General features: G+C 41.2%; 1 protein-coding gene across 3 annotated transcripts in view; it reads left to right on the top strand.

The window, feature by feature from the left end:
• The window catches only part of LOC126353821 (potassium voltage-gated channel subfamily KQT member 1-like), a 2,608,463-nt gene that overhangs the window by 1,150,806 nt on the left and 1,432,934 nt on the right, over positions 1-24,723 (top strand). For all 3 annotated transcript variants that reach the window (XM_050002939.1, XM_050002938.1, XM_050002941.1), the window contains one exon: positions 19,560-19,719. In XM_050002939.1, coding sequence (XP_049858896.1) covers positions 19,560-19,719 — 160 coding nt within the window. The remainder of the gene's footprint in view (positions 1-19,559; positions 19,720-24,723) is intronic.

Below are 24,723 nucleotides of genomic sequence, written 5' to 3'. Positions count from 1 at the left end.
GGAGGTTCTTCATAAATTAACCATGCACATTACTTTTAACAAGCATGACCCCGCAATATTAAATATTTAAAAAAGTAGATTGTATTTTTTTTACTTTTCTATGTCTGTGTTTGTGAATGGTATAGTACATAGACTATACGATCCATCAACATACAGTCAAACTAGGCAAGCGTTATAGCCCTATCCACTGCAGGTTACGTTGGATACGAATTTTCTGCGATTTATACTGGATAAAGATTAACTGTTCAGACAACAAGGCTGAACATCTTGTCATTGTGAACCGTCCCCTTAGAAAAATTATACAAGACTGTGCTTAAACTGAAACACAATATTTTTGGCGCAACGCAATCTGACTTCCAAAAATCCCTACGAAAGAGTGGTTCTGACTAACATTAACCTATACGTTTCACAAATCACTTACCTCACAAAAATCTTCGTTACTCAAGCTACTACAATACAGCGAGTGCCACTACTGCCAGCTAAATAAAAGATTCAAACTACTGAAGGCACTAACTACTGATAGGGATAGTTATCAAATGAAAGATTTTAATACAGAACAAACAAATATTTACCTTAATAGTCATAATACACTCCTGGAAATGGAAAAAAGAACACATTGACACCGGTGTGTCAGATCCACCATACTTGCTCCGGACACTGCGAGAGGGCTGTACAAGCAATGATCACACGCACGGCACAGCGGACACACCAGGAACCGCGGTGTTGGCCGTCGAATGGTGCTAGCTGCGCAGCATTTGTGCACCACCGCCGTCAGTGTCAGCCAGTTTGCCGTGGCATACGGAGCTCCATCGCAGTCTTTAACACTGGTAGCATGCCGCGACAGCGTGGGCGTGACCGTATGTGCAGATGACGAACTTTCAGCGAGGGCGTATAGTGGGCATGCGGGAGGCCGGATGGACGTACCGACGAATCGCTCAACACGTGGGGCGTGAGGTCTCCACAGTACATCGATGTTGTCGCCAGTGGTCGGCGGAAGGTGCACGTGCCCGTCGACCTGGGACCGGACCGCAGCGACGCACGGATGCACGCCAAGACCGTAGGATCCTACGCAGTGCCGTAGGGGACCGCACCGCCACTTCCCAGCAAATTAGGGACACTGTTGCTCCTGGGGTATCGGCGAGGACCATTCGCAACCGTCTCCATGAAGCTGGGCTACGGTCCCGCACACCATTAGGCCGTCTTCCGCTCACGCCCCAACATCGTGCAGCCCGACTCCAGTGGTGTCGCGACAGGCGTGAATGGAGGGACGAATGGAGACGTGTCGTCTTCAGCGATGAGAGTCGCTTCTGCCTTGGTGCCAATGATGGTCGTATGCGTGTTTGGCGCCGTGCAGGTGAGCGTCACAATCAGGACTGCATACGACCGAGGCACACAGGGCCAACACCCGGCATCATGGTGTGGGGAGCGATCTCCTACACTGGCCGTACACCTCTGGTGATCGTCGAGTGGACACTGAATAGTGCACGGTACATCCAAACCGTCATCGGACCCATCGTTCTACCATTCCTAGACCGGCAAGGGAACTTTGTGTTCCAACAGGACAATGCACGTCCGCATGTATCCCGTGCCACCCAACGTGCTCTACAAGGTGTAAGTTAACTACCCTGGCCAGCAAGATCTCCGGATCTGTCCCCCATTGAGCATGTTTGGGACTGGATGAAGCGTCGTCTCACGCGGTCTGCACGTCCAGCACGAACGCTGGTCCAACTGAGGCGCCAGGTGGAAATGGCATGGCAAGCCATTCCACAGGACTACATCCAGCATCTCTACGATCGTCTCCATGGGAGAATAGCAGCCTGCATTGCTGCGAAAGGTGGATATACACTGTACTAGTGCCAACATTGTGCATGCTCTGTTGCCTGTGTCTATGTGCCTGTGGTTCTGTCAGTGTGATCATGTGATGTATCTGACCCCAGGAATGTGTCAATAAAGTTTCCCCTTCCTGGGACAATGAATTCACGGTGTTCTTATTTCAATTTCCAGGAGTGTATATCAGTTCGTGACACCAATTCTTACAAATTTCAAAATTCCGCCATCTCTCTCCCCACGTCCACCACCGCTGGTGGCTCACCTCCAACTGCGGAACGCTACGCGCTGTTAGGATCCAGTTGCCGCTGCCCAACACTACAATGGCAGACAACAATGCAAACCAGCCACAGACTGCACATGGCACAGCCAGTGATTTTTCATACAGAGCGCTACGTGGCGTTACCAATAAGAAACGTAAACAGCCTACTTACAATTGTTGTGGTGATTCTTAGCCCGAAGACTGGTTTAGTGCAGCTCTCCCACTTGTCCACCGGGCAATCACTGTCATCAAGGACACTCTACAACTAGGGTTGTAAAAGTAATGGAGGCTACCGTCGATTTTTAGAAGTAAGTGTAGACTACCGTAGTTTTCCTAGCATTGGTCAATTTAGATCTTAGCCGCTTTACTTATACTTTTCGTGTGCTGCACACCTATCGGGCGTTACCTCATTTCGATCGCTTTATTTGCGTATGCGATCAATGTGATAGTAGATTCCCCTAGAAATCGGAAGCGGTTGAACCGTCGAGAAACTGATTGAGAATATATGAAAACGGCCGCGTAACGCACGGAACATTTTGCCTACGTAATTATCATCCGTCTATTACTTGAAAATAGACCGTATTTGTAGCAAAATTGAAACTGCCAAAGTTTAATTCAGGTTTTATTCCTAAAATTTCTGTTTATGACAGGAAACAGAGGGACTTTACAGCAAAAATAAAAAAAAAAAGCTGTACAGATTTATCATGTAACGGTAGAAAACGTTACCTCCTAAGAGAAAGGAAAAATTAAAAAAATGAAAGAAAAAACGCAGAACAGAAACATATCAAAACACATCAAACATAACTTCAGTATTTCATCGAGCTTATATAAAACATCTTTCTGTTATTCATAAACAACTTTCGTACTGATCAATAATAACAGGAAACTATTGTCTTTGATTGTAATGAAGAACTTCCCATTCAGTACGAAAAACAATTATTACATAGGTATTTTTCATGTTGGTACACGTTAACTGTACTTCCATCAAAGGTAATTCCTTTGTATAGTCCTCCTATATACTCTTTCCATCTTTCAGCCGTCCCTTCTTTGCTCAGTACTGTCTCATCTACTTCTTCACATTCATATGGCTGCTCTCTATTCTCCTCTGGTTTCTTCGATTTTATTATATGTGGCAACTATTTCGCCTTGTTATACGAGGGTTGTCCGGGAAGTATGTTCCGATCGGTCGCGAAATGGAAACCACTGGGAAAATTCGGTAAAGTTTTGCACAGATATGTGGGCATTGTCTCTAGTATGCCCGTCGATCATATCGCGTTTCTATTTTCAGTTTTGAGTGAACAGTGAAGACCTAAAGATGCGTAGGGAATAGCGTCTCCCGCCATGTATGACTGCCTGGTTAGTGATTTCGCCTGTGTATGCAGCCCACATAACACAACTGTCGAGCATTGCCATCTTCGTGCCAGTTCTCGGCCGCACACTGCAGGTGCAATGAAGATGCAGCGTTTCCGATGAGAAGTGTTTGATCACCCACGATACAGTCCGTAATTGACTCCCACTGGAATGGCATCTCTGCTCAGAAGAACCACTGGCTATGAAGACGAAATTTATCCAAAGACAACGAGTTGCAGATCAGTGCAGATAACTAGCCGAAAGCACAGGCGTTGCTTTCTATGACGAGAATATTGGAAAGTTGATTCAACACTGCAACAACATTCGAAGCTAGAGCGGCGACTATGTAGAGAAGTAGGTGTGAGGTGTACCTAACTGTTACAAATAAAACTTCTCTGATTTTCACTGTAGTTTCCATTTCGCGAACGATTGGAAGTTACTTTCTGGATCACCCTCGTATGTTCATCTACATGCCGTACTTGTTCTGTAGCCGTTGCTGCTTATCTATTTTGCAGTTTCTGTCCGTCTCAGTTTTTAAGCATGTCTATTGCTTTTTCCTGACTCATTCAGTTCGTTTTATATATTTTCTCCCTAATGGCATAAATTATATCACGAAATGAGCTGTACTGCAGAAACAGCACTGCAGAAGGTCAGTTAATGTATGATAGTGTAGTGCGCAATGTCTTTAATAATGAAATGTAAAAACCACACGTTTCATTTTTTGCCTGTGTATAGAGAACATGGATGAACTTTATTTCTAATTAATTCAGCACACGGTAACAAATGGAGTGGAGTGCAACAGCCACAGTAGCAGCTACACATTCAAACTTGTTCGCTTACTGGATAAAATTCCCCAGCCCAACCGCATATTCCCTGTTATTTTCCAGACGGTGGATTCCAACCTGTGTATATTATGAAAATTTTACTCGATACGACGTCCGCTTCCTAGCTCTGACCATTATCATCAAGGTGCGTTTCTCCACCCGTTATTCCTTGCAGTAGTGTCTGTACCTAATGTAGCGTACTTGTATGTTACGTCAATAGAAAACATTTGCCTGTGAACCAAAAAATACCTGTTCTGATGCACGTGTTTTATATTGGCAAGAAATTGAGAGGAATAGCCTATATTTCATATGCGACAGTAGAAAGAATTCTGAGTGCAACTACATGCTTTTCTCATGCTCTTAGCTTTAGAATTATTACTAGTATTCTTTTATTTGGTGAAATTTGTACTGTCGAAAGAGGATTTAAAAATCGTTCATTGTGATTTATATGTTTCAATGTACTGGGTGATCAAAAAGTCAGTATAAATTTAAAAAAACTTAATAAACCACGGAATAATGTAGATAGAGAGGTAAAAATTGACACACATGCTTGGTATGACATGGGGTTTTAAGAGAACCAAAAAGAAAAAAACACCGCATATTGGTAGACGCTTCAAAGAAACCTCAGCCTGTGTGATTATCGTTTTGGGATTGCCTGAAGTCGCAAGTGTATCGTGATCGACCGACGCCAATGCATCACCATAACTCCGGACATGCTTTACAGTGCTGTTCACAGTATTATTCCTCGCCTACAACTATTTTTAAGGATTGATGGTGAACGTATTGAATATTTAATGTAAAGAACATCATCTTTGCTTTGTCTTACTTTGTTATGCTAATTATTGCTATTCTGATCAAATGAAGCGACATCTGTCGGATATTTTTTGAACGTTTGAATTTTTTTGGTTTTGATAAAACCCCATATTATACCTAGCATGTGTGTCAATTTGTACCTCTCTATCTACATTATTCCGTGCTTTATTCAGTTTTCAAATTTATACTGACTTTTTGATCACCTGGTACTTTTCGGTTTATATCCTCCATTTTTTACGAAGAATTGTGTAGCATAGACTACAACTCCCCCTCCCCCCCTGAACCATGGACCTTGCCGTTGGTGGGGAGGCTTGTGTGCCTCAGCGATACAGATAGTCGTACCAAAGGTGCAACCACAACTGAGGGGTATCTGTTGAGAGGCCAGACAAACGTGTGGTTCCTGAAGAGGGGCAGCAGCCTTTTCAGTAGTTGCAGGGGCAACAGTCTGGATGATTGACTAATCTGGCCTTCTAACACTAACCAAAACGGCCTTCTTGTGCTGGTACTGCGAACGGCTGATAGCAAGAAAAAACTACAGCCATAATTTTTCCCGATTGCATGCAGCTTTAGTGTATGGTTAATGATGATGGCGTCCTCTTGGGTAAAATATTCCGGAGGTATAATAGTCCCCCATTCGGAACTCCAGGCGAGGACTACTCAAGAGGACGTCGTTATCAGGAGAAAGAAAACTGGCATTCTACGGATCGGAGCGTGGAATGTCAGATCCCTTAATCGGGCAGGTAGATTAGAAAATTTAAAAAGGGAAATGGATAGATTAAAGTTAGATATAGTGGGAATTAGTGAAGTTCGGTGGCAGGAGGAACAAGACTTTTGGTCAGGCGAATGCAGGGTTATAAATACAAAGTCAAATAGGGGTCATGCAGACGTAGGTTAATAACGAATTAAAAAATACAAATGCGGGTAAGCTACTACAAACAGCATAGTGAACGCATTATTGTGGCAAAGATAGACACGAAGCCCACGCCTACTACAGTAATACAAGTTAATATTCGAACTAGCTCTGCAGATGACGAAGAAATTGAAGAAATGTATGATGAAATCAAAGAAATTATTCAGATAGTGAAGGAAGAAAATTTAATAGTAATGGGTGACTGGAATACGGTAGTAGGAAAAGGGAGAGAAGGAAACGTAGTAAGTGAATATGGATTGGGGCTAAGAAATGAAAGAGGAAGCCGCCTGGTAGAATTTTGCACAGTGCACAACTTAATCATAGCTAACACTTGGTTCAAGAATCATAATAGAAGGTTGTATACATGGAAGAATCCTGGAGATACTGACAGATTTCAGATAGATTATATAATGGTAAGACAGAGATTTAGGAACCATAATTTAAATTGTAAGACATTTGCAGGGGCAGATGTGGATTCTGACCACAATCTATTGGTTATGAACTGTAGATTAAAACTGAAGAAACTGCAAGAAGGTGGGAATTTAAGGAGATGGGACCTAGACAAACTGACTAAACCAGAGGTTGTACAGAGTTTCAGGGAGAGCGTAAGAGAACGAATGGCAGGAATGGGGGAAAGAAATACAGTAGAAGAAGAATGGGTAGCTTTGAGGGATGAAGTAGTGAAGGCAGCAGAGGATCAAGTAGGTAAAAAGACGAAGGCTAGTAGAAATCCTTGGGTAATAGAAGAAATATTGAATTTAATAATGAAAGGAGAAAATATAAAAATGCAGTAAATGAAGCAGGCAAAAAGGAATACAGACGTCTAAAAAATGAGATCGACAGGAAGTGCAAAATGGCTAAGCGGGGATGGCTAGAGGATAAATGTAAGAATGTAGAGGCTTATCTCACTACGGGTGAGATAGATACTGCCTACAGGAAAATTAAAGAGACCGTTGCAGAAAAGAGAACAACTTATATGAATATCAAGAGCTCAGATGGAAACCCAGTTCTAAGGAAATAAGGGAAAGCAGAAAGGTGGAAGAAGTATATAGAGGGTCTATACAAGGGCGATGTACTTGAGTACAATATTATGGAAATGGAAGAGTTTGGCAGAGCACTGAAAGACCTGAGTCGAAACAAGGCCCCGGGAGTAGACAACATTCCATTTCAACTAATGACGCCCTTGGGAGAGCCAGTCCTAACAAAACTGTACCATCTGGTGAGTAAGATGTATGAGACAGGCGAAATACCATCAGACTTCAAGAAAAATATAATAATTCAAATCCGAAAGAAAGAAGGTGTTGACAGATGTGAAAATTACCGAACTATCAGTTCAATAAGTCATGGCTGCAAAAATACTAACGCGAATTCTTTACAGATGAATGGAAAAACTAGTAGAAGCCGGCCTTGGGCAAGATCGGTTTGGATTCCGTAGAAATATTGGAACACGTGAGACAACACTGACCCTACGGATTATCTTAGAAGCTAGATTAAGGACAGGCAAACCTACGTTTCTAGCATTTGTAGACTTAGAGAAAGCTTTTGACAATGTTGACTGGAATACTCTCTTTCAAATTCTGAAGGTGCCAGGGGTAAAATACGGGGAGCGGAAGGCTATTTACAATTTGTGTAGAAACCAAATGGCAATTATACAGGGTGTTTCAATAATGATCGGTATATATGAAACGGCAATAAAAACTAAACGAGCAGCGACAGAAATACACCGTTTGTTGCAATATGCTTGGGACAACAGTACGTTTTCAGGCGGACAAGCTTTCGAAATTACAGTAGTTACAATTTTCAACAACAGATGGCGCTGCAAGTGATGTGAAAGATACAGAAGACAACGCAGTTTGTGGGTGTGCCAGTCTGTACGTCGTCTTTCTGCTGTAAGCGTGTGCTGGCCACAACGTGCAAGCGTGCTGTGGACAACATGGTTTACTCCTTAGAACATAGGATTTTTCTGGTGTTATAATTTCACCGCTTAGAACACAGTGTTGTTGCAACAAGACCAAGTTTTCAACAGAGGTTTAATATAACCAAAGGACCGAAAAGCGATACAATAAAGGATCTGTTTGAAAAATTTCAACGGACTGGGAACGTGACGGATGAACGTGCTGGAAAGGTAGGGCGACCGCGTACGGCAACCACAGAGGGCAACGCGCAGCTAGTGCAGCAGGTGATCCAACAGCGGCCTCGGGTTTCTGTTCGCCGTGTTGCAGCTGCGGTCCAAATGGCGCCAACGTCCACGTATCGTCTCATGCGCCAGAGTTTACACCTCTATCCATACAAAATTCAAACGCAGCAACCCCTCAGCGCCGCTACCATTGCTGCACGAGAGACATTCGCTGACGATATAGTGCACAGGATTGACGACGGCGATATGCATGTGAGCAGCATTTGGTTTACTGATGAAGCTTATTTTTACCTGGACGGCTTCGTCAATAAACAGAACTGGCGCATATTCGGAACCGAAAAGCCCTATGTTGCAGTCCCATCGTCCCTGCATCCTCAAAAAGTACTGGTCTGGGCCGCCATTTCTTCCAAAGGAATCATTGTCCCATTTTTCAGATCCGAAACGATTACTGCATCACGCTATCTGGACATTCTTCGTGAATTTGTGGCGGTACAAATTGCCTTAGACGACACTGCGAACACCTCGTGGTTTATGCAAGATGGTGACCGGCCACATCGCACGGCCGACCTCTTCAGTTTCCTGAACGAATATTTCGATGATCGTGTGATTGCTTTGGGCTATCCGAAACATACAGGAGGCGGCGTGGATTGGCCTCCCTATTCGCCAGACATGAACCCCTGTGACTTCTTTCTGTGGGGACACTTGAAAGGCCAGGTGTACTGCCCGAATCCAGAAACAATTGAACAGCTGAAGCAGTACATCTCATCTGCATGTGAAGCCATTCCGCCAGACAAGTTGTCAAAGGTTTCGGGTAATTTCATTCAGAGACTACGCCATATTATTGCTACGCATGGTGGATATGTGGAAAATATCGTACTATAGAGTTTCCCAGACCGCAGCGCCATCTGTTGTTGACAATTGTAACTACTGTAATTTCGAAAGTTTGTCTGCCTGAAAATGTACTGTTGTCCCAAGCATATTGCAACAACCCGTGTATTTCTATCGCTGCTCGTTTTAGTTTGTATTGCCGTTTCAAATATACCGGTCATTTTTGAAACACCCTGTAAGAGGGTCATGAAAGGAAAGCAGTGGTTGGGAAGGGAGTGAGACAGGGTTGTAGCCCTTCCCCGATGTTATTCAATCTGTACATTGAGCAAGCAGTGAAGGAAACCAAAGAAAAATTCGGAGTAGGTATTAAAATCCATGTAGAAGAAATAAAGACTTTGAGGTTCGTCGATGACATTGTAATTCTGTCAGAGACAGCAAAGGAGATTTAAGAGCAGTTGAACGGAATGGATAGTGTCTTGAAGGGAGGATATAAGATGAACATCAACAAAAGCAAAACGAGGATAATGGAAAGTAATCGAATTAAGTCGGGTGATGCTGAGGGAATTAGATTAGGAAATGAGACACTTAAAGTAGTGAAGGAGTTTTGCTATTTGGGGAGCAAAATGACTGATGATGGTCAAAGTAGAGAGGATATAAAATGTAGTCTGGCAACGGGAAGGAAAGCGTTTCTGAACAAGAGAAATTTGTTAACATCGAGTATAGATTTAAGTGTCAGGAAGTCGTTTATGAAAGTATTTGTATGGAGTGTAGCCATGTATGGAAGTGAAACTTGGACGATAAATAGTTTAGACAAGAAGAGAATAGAAGCTTTCGGAATATGGTGCTACAGAAGAATGCTGAAGATTAGATGGGTAGATCACATAACTATTGAGGAGGTGTTGAATAGGATTGGGGAGAAAAGACGTTTGTGGCACAACTTGAGTAGAAGAAGGGATCGATTAGTAGGACATGTTCTAAGGCATCAGGGGATCATCATTTTAGTATTGGAGGGCAGCGTTGAGGGTAAAAATCTTAGAGGGAGACCAAGAGATGAGTACACCAAGCAGATTCAGAGGGATGTAGGTTGCAGTAGATACTGGGAGATGAAGAAGCTTACGCAGGATAGAATAGCATGGAGAGCTGCATCAAACCAGTCTCATGACTGAAGACCCAACAACAACAACAACAACACTACAACTTTTTAAGCGATTTAAACCATCTAAAACTCTTAAAAGCACTGCTTAGCATACAAACATTCCTCATTGGGTACTTCAACATTACAGACCAAATCTGGCTAGCACCATTAACAAAGTAAGAGAGGTAATCTTGCGTAAGATCGTTACTGTCCTAAAGTGATTATGATGAGAAAATATAAGCTTTTCTACAGTATTTATGACTATTTACTGTCTGTTTCAACGATATATAATGTTCATAAACAGCCATGTCCTACTATTATAGTAGACCTTCAACAGTTATTTAAAAGCGTAGTTAATAGGATTGCCGAGACTCATCATCACGCTGTTTTATTAAGGAGATATTTTCTTAAAGTTGATGTCAAACTGTACTTGCTGTCCCCAGAAATGCTATACGGCGCGGGTTCCACACGATAGATCTTTTACTTCTATAAAATCCGTACCAGCAACAGATGAATGTTCCTTTCCAATAGAAGCATTCATTAACTAACTTAAAATGCGTGCTGTTCGTATTTGAGAAAAAAAAGGAAAACAGTGTAATGAGATGTAGAACAGAAAATTTTCATTAGCCACGTAATATAAATAAGTCTGTATATTCTAGAGGAAAAGCAAAATTACGATCACATTAACATTTAATCAGCATCTAAACTAAACATATTAAAATTCATGAATGTTCATTCTCAGCGCTGGGCGAGCTTTGCATTACATATACATGAATGAAACTAGTTTACTAAATGAGCAAGCAAGATTTTGGGTGATTAATTAAATGACTTTTCGAATCACAATAAATAGTAAATGAAGCATACATTTTGTGAATTTGATAATAAGTGTGTAAACATCGTGATTTAGGTAGTATTCTGCCGATAATCTGGCCCTCTGAAACATGTGCTGCAAGTACATACAGACCCATGCCATACAAATTGCCAGGTACAGTACACGTACGGCACTGCACCAATGTGAAACAGACGCTTGCTGTATTTACAGGTGGTTTAGTACATCTCATCTATGTCATACTCGGCAAGCTTCCCCTAGCGATCTGTGCCGGAGGACACTTCTGGCACCATTAATTGATTTCCCCCCCCCCCCCCCCCCCCCCGTTCCCTGTTCCACTCTGAATGGTGCGTGGTAAGAATGATTGTCGGTAAGCTTCGGTAATGGTTCTAATTTCTCAAATTTTCTAGTCATCAGTTCCCAACATGTACATGGGAGGAAGCAATACGTCGTCTATTCTTCCTCTGTAACACTCTTGCGCCGACTAAAGGAACCCGTGACGAAACGTGGCGCTGTTCATTGCATCTTGTCAATCTCTTCTGTTAGTCCTACCTGATAAGAGTGCCAGGTTTATGAACAATAATCGAGAATCGGTGGAAAGGGCGGTTTGTAAGCCACTTATTTCATGGATGAGTTAAGTGTCCTTAAGATTATTCCTACGAATCCCAGGTGGCATCTGCTTTTCGTACTATTTGTTTTAAATGTTCATTCTATTTAAGGCCGCTGTATATAGTAACTCTTGGATATTTCACTGTGCATACTGTTGACAGTTATTTCCCAATAGTGCTGTTGTACAGTAGTGGATTTCTTTTCGTATATATGATCAATATGTTACATTTGCGTACGTTCAGAGCGATTGTACCATTCATCAAACGTCTGCAGGCCATTCTGCAAATTTATACTGTTTCCTGGAATTTGCTATTTCTAATAGGCATCCTTATCATCTGCGAACAGTTGTAAGGAGCTACCGACGCCTTCTACTAATTTATACACATTTCAAACACTAACGATCCTATCACACTTTCTTGGGGTGCTCTTGTAGTTACCTATACACTTGGCGATTTAGTTCCGTTAAACTTACTCTGTCACACTCTGTGCAACTTTATATTGTTGTTTCTGGGCCAGCTATCATTATTTTCAGTGGTTTAGTGGTTTCTTAAAATTAAAAACTTCTTCACTGTTTGCTTCTTTTCATGGCGGAGAACCTCCGTTACATCAAATAGCTTTTATCTGTACTAGCGGTGGGTCCTAGATCTATTATGTAGGTCCGAATTTGATTGAAATATTTGTATGATGTTGAAAAACCACAATGAAGAATCCAGATTTCGTCAAATAAGTGACTTTGTTCACTGCGACTGATCGTTGGTCTGTGAACGTCTTAATACAGAAGCAGGCTTTTATGGGGCATGCTAGAAATAGAAAGCATCGACAGGTTTTTCTCTCCAATTATCATCCGATGCTTACAATTAGTAAATGATTTTTACGTAAGTTGCGATAAAAATAAGGTTTTCTAGATCGTTACAGTTGTTCAGTATACAAAACAATAATGCAATGTTAATATATAGCTACGCATTAATATAGGTGTCTTTGTTTAAAAGATCAAGAAGACACGCAGGAACATGCAGCGTAACAGTTGTAAAGTGAAGTCAGTTGTGTAAAATGTCCTCCTCTTACTTTGAAATCGCCAACTCGTGCCTCTCTGTTCCGTGTCATGAGACTGCTGTTCGTTCATCAGGCTGCCTTCTCTTCTTGAGCAGTATCTCTGACTGCGTCCGCTTTTCCTTGTACCAGTTCACTTCTAGTTCAATGGCTTTCTCAGTCAACGCTGCGTGCACGGCGGTAGAGAAATACATAGTAACCGATAGTTCCCTCTCATTCCAAGGCTAAGAAACCGTGATGATGCTGAAACGCGTATCTACAAGTTATCGCTGAAAACTTTTTCAGATTACTTGTTCTGGCTGTCTCCTATTTGTGCAATCAGCATGATATCAAATACCTCGCAACGATTCTGTGTTTTAATTCCTGTCAGCCTCTATTTTAATTCCTGTTAGCTCAGGTTGTCTACCCTTCTTCTCCTCAGTCCCTTTATATGGATGGATACAGGGGTTGCACACAAATATGGTGACTCAGAGGTAAATGCTTGCTTCATCATAAATGCAGGTGCTAGCCAAGCCAAATGTTGTGCTGTTTTATTTGACCATCTACGGCACCTGTGCAATGCCCTCAATAAAAAGTTCTGTGTACCTGTGGGTCCATTACGTCGGAGCTAATTAAATTCAAACGTGGGCACATTGTTGGTGATCTATAGTAGGTGCTTCCATACACGAGGGAGCCGATGTATATGGTGTTTCAAGAGGCACCATACCGGAGAGTTATTCAGCTTACAGAGAAAGCGGAAAAACATCACACGCTAAATGTCAACGTGGACGAAAGTGTGTGTCGACTGATCTTGAGACATTGTTATTGTAGAGGGTTACGTGGAGAAACGAGAGGCCGACAGCTGCAAAAATCACTACAGAAGTGAATGTGGCACACGCGAATCCTCTCAGCACTAAAATGACACGAGGGGAGCACCATAAGCAGGGAATAGCAGGGCGAGCTAAAATTCGAAAACCATCCATCAGCAAAGCAAACACTTGTAACAGGAAAACGTGTTGTCAAAGGCATAAAACGTGGACAATGGGCAATGGAAGAAAGCCATTTGGTGGGATGAGTCTCATTGCACAATGTTTTCAACTTCTGGACGAGTTGTATGTTCTAAGAGTGAAACATGGTGGAGGTTCAGTGGTGATTTGGGAAGCGATAACGTGGTATTCCATGGGTCTCATGGTGAGTGTGCAGGTTCACATTATGTGATCATTTTGGCTGATTAGGTCCATCCTATAGTACAATGTTTACAATGGTGATGATGAGTTATAAGACGACAGGCCCCTAATCACCCGCCTCACGTCTTCCTGGATTGGTTTCGTGAGCGCGAGCATGAATTGTCGCACCTCCTCTGACCACCCCAGGCTACATACTTGAATATTATTGAGCCTTTGTGGTCTGCTTTGGAGAGGAGGGTGAGTGATCACCAACCACCTCCATCATCGTTGCCCGAACTTTCCACTATTTTGTAGTAAGAATGTTAAAAGGCATGGTAATATGTTTTTGATGTATTCTCCACCTGTACGTATTTGTTTACTTATGATTTCTGCCCTCCCGTGAACCATGGACCTTGCCGTTGGTGGGGAGGCTTGCGTGCCTCAGCGATACAGACACCGTACCGTAGGTGCAACCACAACGAAGGGGGATCTGTTGAGGGGCCAGACAAACACGTGGTTCCTGAAGAGGGGCAGCAGCCTTTTCAGTACTTGCAGGGGCAACAATCTGGATGATTGACTGATCTGGCCTTGTGACACTAACCAAAACGGCCTCGCTGTGCTGGTACTGCGAACGGCTGAAAGCAAGGGGACAACAGCCGTAATTTTTCCCGAGGGCATGCAGTTTTACTGTATGCTTAAGGGTGATGGCGTCCTCTTGGGTAAAATATTCCGGAGGTAAAATAGTCCCCCATTCGGATCTCCGGGCGGTGACTACTCAGGAGGACGTCATTATCAGGAGAAAGAAATCTATCGTTGTACGGACCGGAGAGAGCAATGACAGATCCCTTAATCGGGCAGGTGGGTTAGAAAATTTAAAAAGAGAAATGCATACGTTAAAGTTAGATGTAGTGGGAATTAGTGAAGTTTTGGTCAGGCGAATACAGGATAATAAACACAAAATCAAATAGGGGTAATGCAGGAGTAGGTTTAATAATGAATAAAAAATAGGAGTGCGTCGAAGCTACTACAAACAGCATAGTGAACGCATTGTTGTGGCCAAGATAGACATGAAGCTCACACCTACTACAGTAGTACAAGTTTATATGCCAACTAGCTCTGCAGATGAAGCAGAAATTGAAGAAATGTATAATGAAATCAAAGAAATTATTCAGATAATGAAGGGAGCGAAAAATTTAATATTGATGGGTAACTGGAATTCGGTAGTAGGAAAAGGGAGAGAAGGAAACGTAGTAGGTGAATAAGGATTGGGGGTAAGAAATGAAAGAGGAAGCCGCCTGGTAGAATTTTGCACAGAGCACAACTTAATCACAGCTAACACTTGGTTCAAGAACCATAAAAGAAGGTTGTATACATGGAAGAAGCCTGGAGTTTGTGGAAGGTATTAGCTAGATTTTTAAAATGTAAGATATTTCCAGGGGCAGATGTGGACTCTGACCACAATCTATTGGTTATGAACTGTAGATTAAAACTGAAGAAACTGCAAAAAGGTGGGAATTTAAGGAGATGGGACCTAGACAAACTGACTAAACCAGAGGTTGTACAGAGTTTCAGGGGGAGCGTAAGGGAACAATTGACAGGAATGGGGAAAGAAATACAGCAGAAGAAGAATGGGTAGCTTTGAGGGATGAAGTAGTGAAGACAGCAGAGGATCATGTAGGTAAAAAGATGAGGGCTAATAAAAATCCTCGGGTAACAGAAGGAATATTGAATTTAATAATGAAAGGAGAAAATATAAAAATGCAGTAAATGAAGCAGGCAAAAAGGAATACAGACGTCTAAAAAATGAGATCGACAGGAAGTGCAAAATGGCTAAGCGGGGATGACCAGAGGGCAAATTTAAGGATGTAGAGGCTTATATCACTAGGGGTAAGATAGATACTGCCTACAGGAAAAATAAAGAGACCTTTGGAGAAAAGAGATCCACTTGCATCAATATCAAGAGCACAGATGGAAACCTAGTTCCAAGCAAAGAAGGGAAAGCAGAAAGGTTGAAGGAGTATATAGAGGGTCTGTACTTGAAGATAATATTATGAAAATGGAGGAGGATGCATATGGAGATGAAATGGGAGATATGATACTGCGTGAAGAGTTTGACAGCGCACTGAAAACCCAGAGTAGCAACAAGGTCCCAGGAGTAGACAACATTCCATTATAACTACTGACAGCCTTGGGAGAGCCATTAGTGACAAAACTCCACCATCTGGTGAGGAAGATGTATGAGACAGGCGAAATACCCTCAGACTTCAAGAAGAATATAATAATTCCAATCCCAAAGAAAGCAGGTGTTGACAGATGTGAAAATTACCGAACTATCAGTTTAATAAGCCACCGCTGCAAATTACAGACGAATGGAAAAGCTAGTAGAAGCCGACCTCGGGGAAGATCAGTTTTAATTCCGTAGATTCCGTGTTGTTGTTGTTGGGTGGAAATGCAAACCTACGTTTCTAGCATTTGTAGACTTAGAGAAAGCTTTTCACAATGTTGACTGGATTACTTTCTTTCAAATTCTGAAGGTGGCAGGGGTAAAATACAGGGAGCGAAACGCTATTTACAATTTGTACAGAAACCAGATGGCTGTTATAAGAGTCGAGGGACATGAAAGGGGAGCAGTGGTTGGGAAGAGAGTGAGAGGGCTGTAGCCTTTCCCCGATGTTGTTCAGTCTGTATATTGAGCAAGCAGTGAATGAAACAAAGGAAAATTAGGAGTAGGTATTAAAATCCGTTTAGAAGAAATAAAGATTTTGACGTTTGCCGATGACATTGTAATTCTGTCGGAGACAGCAAAGGACTTGGAGGAGCAGTGGAACGGAATGGATAGTGCCTTGAAAGGAATATATAAGATGAAAATCAACAAACCCAAAACGAAGATAATGGAATGTAGTCGAATTAAGTCGGGTGATGCTGATGGAATTAGGTTAGGAAATGATACACTTAAAGTAGTAAATGGGTTTTGTTATTTGGGGAGCAAAATAACTGTGGATGGTCGAAGTAGAGAGAATATAAAATGTAGTCTGGCAACGGGAAGGAAAGCGTTTCTGAAGAAGAGAAATTTGTTAACATCGAGTATAGATTTAAGTGTCAAAGTCATTTATGAATGTATTTGTATGGAGTGAAACATGGATGATAAATAGTTTGGACAAGAAGAAAATAGAAGCTTGAGAAATGTGGTGCTACAGAAGAATGCTGAAGTTTAGTAGGGTAGATCACATAACGGATGAGGAGGTATTTAATAGGATTGGGGAGAAGAGAAGTTTGTGGCACAACTCGACTAGAAGAAGGGATCGGTTGGCAGGACAAATTCTGAGGCATCAAGGGATCATGAATACACTAAGCAGATTCAAAAGGATGTAGGTTGCAATAGGTACTGGGAGATGAAGAAGCTTGCACAGGATAGAGTAGCATGGAGAGCTGCATCAAACCAGTCTTAAGACTGAAGACCACAACAACAACAACAAAAACATGACTTCTGCCTTAAAGTGGTTCTATGTTCACCGTATCAGTGAAGCACCTGGAACCTCGTCATAAGAGTTCTGTATGATGCTTCTGTGATTGATTGTCCCTTACGAGCATGATCTGTCAGAACGGCACCAAGACAGTCGATAAACACTTAGGACGGCGTTGCCCGATCTTAGTTCGGTCTTCCCCTTATTCGGCGGTGATGGATCCACAAGTTGTCACTGCTTGCTTTACCCCTTTGTCTCACAGTCAGAGTGATACACCTAGCTGTTGCCCATGATGATTAGCCAGCTAAGTGAGTCTTCTGGTTGGTTCGACGCAGCCACATTCTTTCTGCTGGCTCGATTTGGCTGGCTTGCTGTATTTATCTGAGCAGACACGAAACCCAGTGTGTGGCGAATTTTGTCAAGATCTAAATGTCTTTCAAGATGTTATCTGATCAATTACTGATTTTCACTTTTTCCACTATTACCTCAAATATAATATGTCGATCTTCGAGCATCATGACACCACTTTGTAAGGTTTCTATTTTTGGCATTCAAGTAATATAAATGACATTCGAGGAATGTGATGTGAAGTCTGAATTTTCATTCGATCTGTACTTCGGCTAGTTTTATAGTGTTAAATAGTCGAAACGTTACACCACAGAGGTAGCATTTCTATCTTTGGTTGTCAGAAATATTGTCGATGCTGTTGCGGTCTGTGAGAAGTGAGTGGGTCTGGCGCTGGTCACACTGCTGAGCGTTCTGAAAAAGCTTGCAGAGCACTGAGAGAAGGTTAAACAGGGTGTTGATATTTGTAAGTATGTTTTGGTAAATATGAATTTGAGAAGTGTTAAAATTTCTACTCAGAACGTATAGGTTTGTCGCTCCTTTACCATTCTACTTATTTATTTGATGACAGAGTAATGTATTTTTGTATGAATTTTGTAAAGATGATGATATTTGTTAAAGTATTAGGGTTTCAGTATAGTTTCTGAATCCTAGTCTGTTCAACATCATTTAATAACTGCAGTTTCCTTCACAGCCCTAACGACAATTTAGATTTTTTAATCGAGTGTCACTGCATTGCACACTGCAGAACGTAGTGGTCAAAAGGTTGCTTAGAACAGTTGCATGTCCGTTAATTGCACTGGAAAGGTCTTTCTTTCATTCCGCTACTTTTCTGCTGCTCTGTAATTCTTTTTCTTTTTTATGTTCATCACTTTTAGCAGCTCTGCGTTCCTGTTGCCACAGACAAGTGGCGAAAAAAATAGCTAGAACCAAGTTAATATAACAGTCAGAATATATTATGATCATTTACATTTAGCACTGCATCTTAAAATAATTATTATCAGTTTCATTTTAGGTACAATCATTTCAGATTTCATTTCCTATGCAGACAGACCTATTCAAACACTGTAGTGCTACGTTTCCGGTGTATCATTTAGTGATTGGAATTTATTTACTCAGTTTTCGTTAGTAAAATTACAGGGAATTTTCACACAAACATTTCAGTTTTTTATTCCTTCAAAATTCGATTTGTAATTTTATGTAACATTTGTATTACAATTGGCGTTGAGTGTTGAAACTGAAGTCACATATTGTGACGGCACGCGTTGCGTCACTGTCCACTGCACTGTATAATACAGAGTTTCGCAGGACAGCTCATTTAGTATATAGTTTTACGTTTCCTATTTTAATTTGGTAGAAATTTATTCAAGTACTGTTATAAAGTTTCGTATAGATCTGGTGACTATTTTCATAAGACCGTATTTACGTAATTATACCACTTGCATTGTTCAGCATTACAGTACAATCACGCGCGAATAGGGAACCAGTTCATTTCAGTTTACTCCAGTTCTGGTTAACAGCATGAAATAATGACATTCATGAAAGTTGCAACTTCTTTTTCTTTTCCTGATTCTGCGTAGAGTTCCGATCTATGACTTATCTCTTCATCTTTCGTACTTGTTTGACCACACTGGAAGAGTCTGCGTCACCTGAGCGCTTTTATAAGACAGCGATTTATTACTACCCTTCTTGCAATTCCTCTTGGTTTTTGTAGAGTTGTTTCCTTTCAAAAGCAGGGAACGACTTGCTGCCCGACACTTCCTATAAACGATAGGCTGCCGTAGTTTATGTTGGGTTCTCTAACGGACTGCTACAGTAATGTGGCACACGGATTTTACTGCATACGAGCACTGCAGACTTGCAAATGCATACAAACAAAAAATTAACTACGCAAACAGAATTTTTCGAGATGATAATTAGGTATTATGGGTTTCACTCCCTGTCTGTGCAACATATATCACTTTAGATGGCGTACATTGTTGTTGTATGTATCGTCACGTTCTGCAGAGTTTGCTAAACGTGGTTTTGCAGGCCTGGACCCCCGCACCCTGCTACAAGAGAGGCCGCAGTGGCAGAGCCGCTACCTGCTGAAGGAACACCGCCGTGCGGGCAAGGCTACCTTCCAGGGGCAGGTCTACAACTTCCTGGAGAGGCCGACCGGCTGGAAGTGCTTCGCCTACCACATCTCTGTGTGAGTCACTAACCGCCTATACTCACTACAAGTAGCTTAGCTTGTATTCCGCACGAAGTATTCACGTAGTTTATATTAATGACAGTGCCAACGAGTTTCGCCTCAATTTATTAAGCCATCATCGGTGACTGTGTGTGATAATGTGCTCTTGCTATACTACTGGTGATCCCTTCTTCTTTTCGTAGCCCTACAAATATTTTACAACACAGAACACAAACTGCGCACCCAATAGGACACGTGTTGCCCTGATAAATTAAGATGAAAAGCGTCTGGCCAAATAAATATTGCACACATATGACCCTAACATAAAAGTAAGTACTGTAATGTTAATAGCAACAAAGCACTGACAGAAGAACGACATTAAAGATATTCATGATACATTCTGTGAATAAATTAGTTGCACGTGTTCACGAAAATAACATCCTACTTAGTTTATGCATATAGCGTGCAGGTAAGTTTTTGAAGCACGGAACAAAACCATCGGTCAGCGCGAGGATGCAACACAACACAATTGTCGGCATATCTACGAAGCAGTGCCACGAGAACATCAGAGGTAATGTATTATTATAAATTTTGCAGTCTGGCATCGCCATCAGCGTAAATCTAAAAGATTTCCTCTGTGGCAGAAGTAATTCTGCCACTGTCTTAATTAGTGCGATAAAAGCTACTTATTAGTGAAGCAAAGTAGCTATGAATAAATAAAGTGATTTTTCAAATAAAACTGATTATGGATTTCAGCTTTGACTATCGCAGAGTGATGTCCACATTAACACATCCACTTTAGGGAGTGAAACATACTTTGAATTAGGGGTGGTTTGTGGTTAAAAGATCTGAGGCTGAGCTACATCAGAGAATATATTGAAGTATGTTGTCAGTACTTCACTGGGTAACATTTAGAATATTTACTACGTGGATTTAGAAAGGTAGGAATCTGGTGGTATTTTTCAATCATGTAATAGTTCGTCTTAAGGTTGTGGCTTGCAATGTATTTGAGGTCAAAATGGCAGGAATTCAAGGGCGTGGCTTCCACGAAACAGAGTTTGTTTGGGTCACTGGAAGACTCATCCGGCTGAGCCTAAGGAAGTCCTACTAACATCCACTTGGTTTTCATATTTCATTGCTTACGTTACAAAGAACAGAAATCAGTACAATGGCTGAAACTTCACTCTTGAATACCTGACTCTGTATAATGCTTGATGCACCACTAATCTACGTTTAATGTCCATGTTTTTATAGTGTTACTAAAGATACTTTCTGTTTAGGGCACTGAATTTCTACATGCTCTTGTCGAGTTTGTAAACTTCTCATTAGAGTCCACTACGGTACGGTAAGATACGAGCAAACACTTAGCGAGAATTTCACGAGCAATTAGATGAAATAAGGAGTGAAACGTAAGTTGTAACTTTAATTGATGACAAGTTCCTTGCTTGCTACTGTTGTTTGCTTGACAAATTACGATATTTAAGATAATTTCTACTGTGCCTACTTGAGGCGCATTATGACGCTTCTTACGATGTGTGCGTTTGATAGAAGTGCCAAAAAGCATTTATTTTGAGACATTTTAGAGATAAAAAATCGGTAGGACTCTCCGATACCCAAGAAATTGATCGCACTGGTAACAAATTCGCAGCAAATTTAACATTCTGGAGTATTAATTCGTTTAGTTAACGAATTTTTTGACAGTCGACAACAGCCAACTGATAGCTTTGGAAGCTGAAATCCTGTTAACTAAATGACTTAATTCATAAACGTTGATCAAACTTTTTTTTTCAATTTAAAAATAAGTTCGTTACCAAAACAGTGTTTGCTTGGCGAGAGTGAGTGTTTTTGTATGTTTTTAGTGTGTGTGTGTGTGTGTGTGTGTGTATGTGTGTGTGTGCGTGCGTGTGTGCGTGTGTGCGTGTGTGTGTACGTGTTTGTCGTCTTCAGTTCTGAAAACAGTCTCCATTTTATTTTACTTCAGACAATAACATCAGTGGTATGTTTTCTAATCTTCTAACTTCGGAAAGCAAACGTATACAATTGAAAAAGTTGAGTATCGTGTTTCTTCTTTCGTAGTAGAGAACAATGTTATGAATCAGTTTCATACTACTTTATACGAAAGGCGAGAGATCGATGTTAATCGTGTATGTGTGGAGCAGATCATGATTAATGTTAATGCTATTATTTGATTTTCAGTATAATTATTTTCCACTTACAACTCCTAATTTTTATTCAGACTCATTTGTTACTGTTCAGATCCGACTCAAGCGTTTAGTGTCAAGCAGCTATTCATAGAAGTAGAGCATAGCACATAGTTCTCAAGTGAAAAACAGTATCATTGCACATAATTGGTAACTGTATTGTAAAATCTGTGTTACAGTCGTCATAAAAGAGTGAAGAGTATTGCAATACTATATAACATTATAATCCATCAACATCAAACTGCATGCTCATCTAACACAAGAATTCATAATTGTGCTCCCAAACGGTCTATCGGGCAGAGAAGCTTTAAAGTAAATATTGTTTTAAATTCGTGCTATATTAAGCGTAATGCGGATTAGGACAGTCATTTGATTAGTATCTACTAACTGCCACTTTAACAACTGAGTTTACGAAACAAGAGTCTGGAACCTTTATTAGTTCTATGAAACTGGATAACGGTGATCATATGCTGTTTGTGACTGTCATGATCCACAAGATTACGCTAAAGGTGAGATTTAAAAACAGAGTAAATTTCTACATACCTGCTTGTGGAACATAGAATAATCCGTATTACTTTAGTATTCCATTACATTATATTCAAAAAACCAACTACTACGTACATGTAACCGATTTCAACTAGGTCAAAATAGCCATGAGACTTTTTCTCTGGAGGCCATGCAGCAATTGGTTGGTTGATTTGTGGGGTTTGATGGCACCGGACTACAAAGGCCATCGGTCCCTTATTCCACGACCATGAAACACCCACAAAGAAGAGAAACAAGCAGCGGAGACGACAAGCCATGCACCAATTGTGTTGAGAAATACTGAAAATGATGATGACCCATTGAGATCGCAGCCAATTGCACCTAACTGGAGGTAACGAATGGGATAGGTTTTTGAAAATTATGCCAAGAAACGAAAACCACTAAGATGCTTGCAAGTTATTAAGTGGTAGCAGTCTCTGTTTTTATGTACCATGTACTATTTAAATATTGCTGTACTGTTTCAAACGCTTAAATTTCTTTAAAGTGCGTTAATAATGGAAACGTACTGTAGTATAGCCTCACCCGTCACCTTGATGGACTCTGCTCGTGACAGAAACAAGTGCCGTATCACCTACGAGTAATGTCAGTTATTTTTTTTTTTTTTTTTTTTTTGATGTATCTAGGCGAACTTGACTTTGAAACCGTTGCTAGACGGCAGTATATCAATTTTATTTTGTTTGCTGCCATTTACAAATGGCCTGCCACATGTTTACTAAGGCAGGTTTTGCTTTCATGATATTCAATTGTAGACATACAGAATGGTAAGCGTATTTAATTTCTCATTATTTGAACATAGTTCTGTAATGTACAACTTTAAATACTTGTAAACATAAAACTAATTAGCAAATGGAAAAGCTTAAATATAACAGTTTATGAAAGGATACCACCACTCCAGGACGGAAGACTTCAGAAAGACAAACCTTTCGCTCCTGGATATTCGCAGCTGATTCCACTATGACCTGCAATCTTAGGGCGATGACCACAACAATTTGAGCCTCTCGCCTTCAATTGGCGTGTTTCTACATCTAGGTTAGGTTACTCTACCTGGCAGCGTGTGCCGTCCTCTGTTTCTACATTTATCTTATCTGGACTAATAGAAGACCGTAAAAGAATCGCAACTGTCTGTGTGTTTGAACACGAGAATCTCCAAAACTACTAGACGAATTTTCATGGGGTTTCCACTGGTAACTTGAGCGTAGCTTGCTGCAACGTATATTCTTTATTTCGTCAAGACTGAATAACGAAAAACAAGATACCGCGATTTAAATTTGTTCTTTATTAATGTTACAAATCCGAAAGTAACTTGAACTGTTACATTTTCACGACTAAACCGCCGAACCCATTTCGATGAAATATTGTTAGAATATATGAAAATTGCCCGGAAAGTAATGCAACGCATTGTTTCTCTCAGCCGAAAATAACGCTACGATTGCGAGAGGTTACGTATGTATTACGACGGTTGTCCAGAAAGTAAGTTCCGATCGGTCCCGAAATGGAAACCACAGTGAAAACCAGAAACGTCTTACTGGCAACAGTTAAGGTACACCTCCCACCTACTTCTCTATATAGTCTACGCTCCAACTTAGAGTTTTGTCGTAGTGTTGAATCAACTTTCCAATATCCTCGTCATAGAAAGCAGCAATCTGTGCTTTCGAGCAGTTATGTGCACTGGTCTGATTTTTGTCTTCTTGTTGTGAGCAGAGATGAGACTCAGGAGGAGCCAATTACGCACTGTATTGTGGGTGATCAAATACTTCTCATCGGAAACGCTGCAGGAACGTCTTCATTGCCCCTGCAGTGTGCGGCCGAGAATTGGCATGAAGAAGGAACTGCTCCACAGTTGTGTTACGTTGGATGCAGGACACAGGAAATCTCTAACCAGGCCCCCATACTTGGGGGAGACGATATTCCCTACGCATCTTTATGTGCTCACTGTTGACTCAAAACTGAAAAGAGCGACGCGACACGATCGACGGGGATACTAGAGACAATGCCCAACACATCTGTGCAAAGCTTTACCGGATTTTTCCCAGTGGTTTCCATTTCGCAAACGACAGGAACTTACTTTCTGGACAACCCTCGTATTTGTAGTCTCCTGAGTGAGAGCGCCAAGTTCCCGTCATTCCCGAGAGATAATGTGGCTGCAGGACAGTTTCAAAATACCGTCTGTAGGTGATGTACGTTACAAGGAACGTACCATCATTGAATTTATCACTACAGGGAAATAAACTGTGGGGAATATTTACAAACACTTGTGCAAAGTCTGTGGTGCATC

Source organism: Schistocerca gregaria, chromosome 3 (genome assembly GCF_023897955.1).
Source record: "Schistocerca gregaria isolate iqSchGreg1 chromosome 3, iqSchGreg1.2, whole genome shotgun sequence".
Taxonomy (NCBI): Eukaryota; Metazoa; Arthropoda; class Insecta; order Orthoptera; family Acrididae; genus Schistocerca; species Schistocerca gregaria.
Note: the sequence above shows the minus strand (reverse complement) of the source record. Positions and strands in the feature narration are given on the sequence as shown.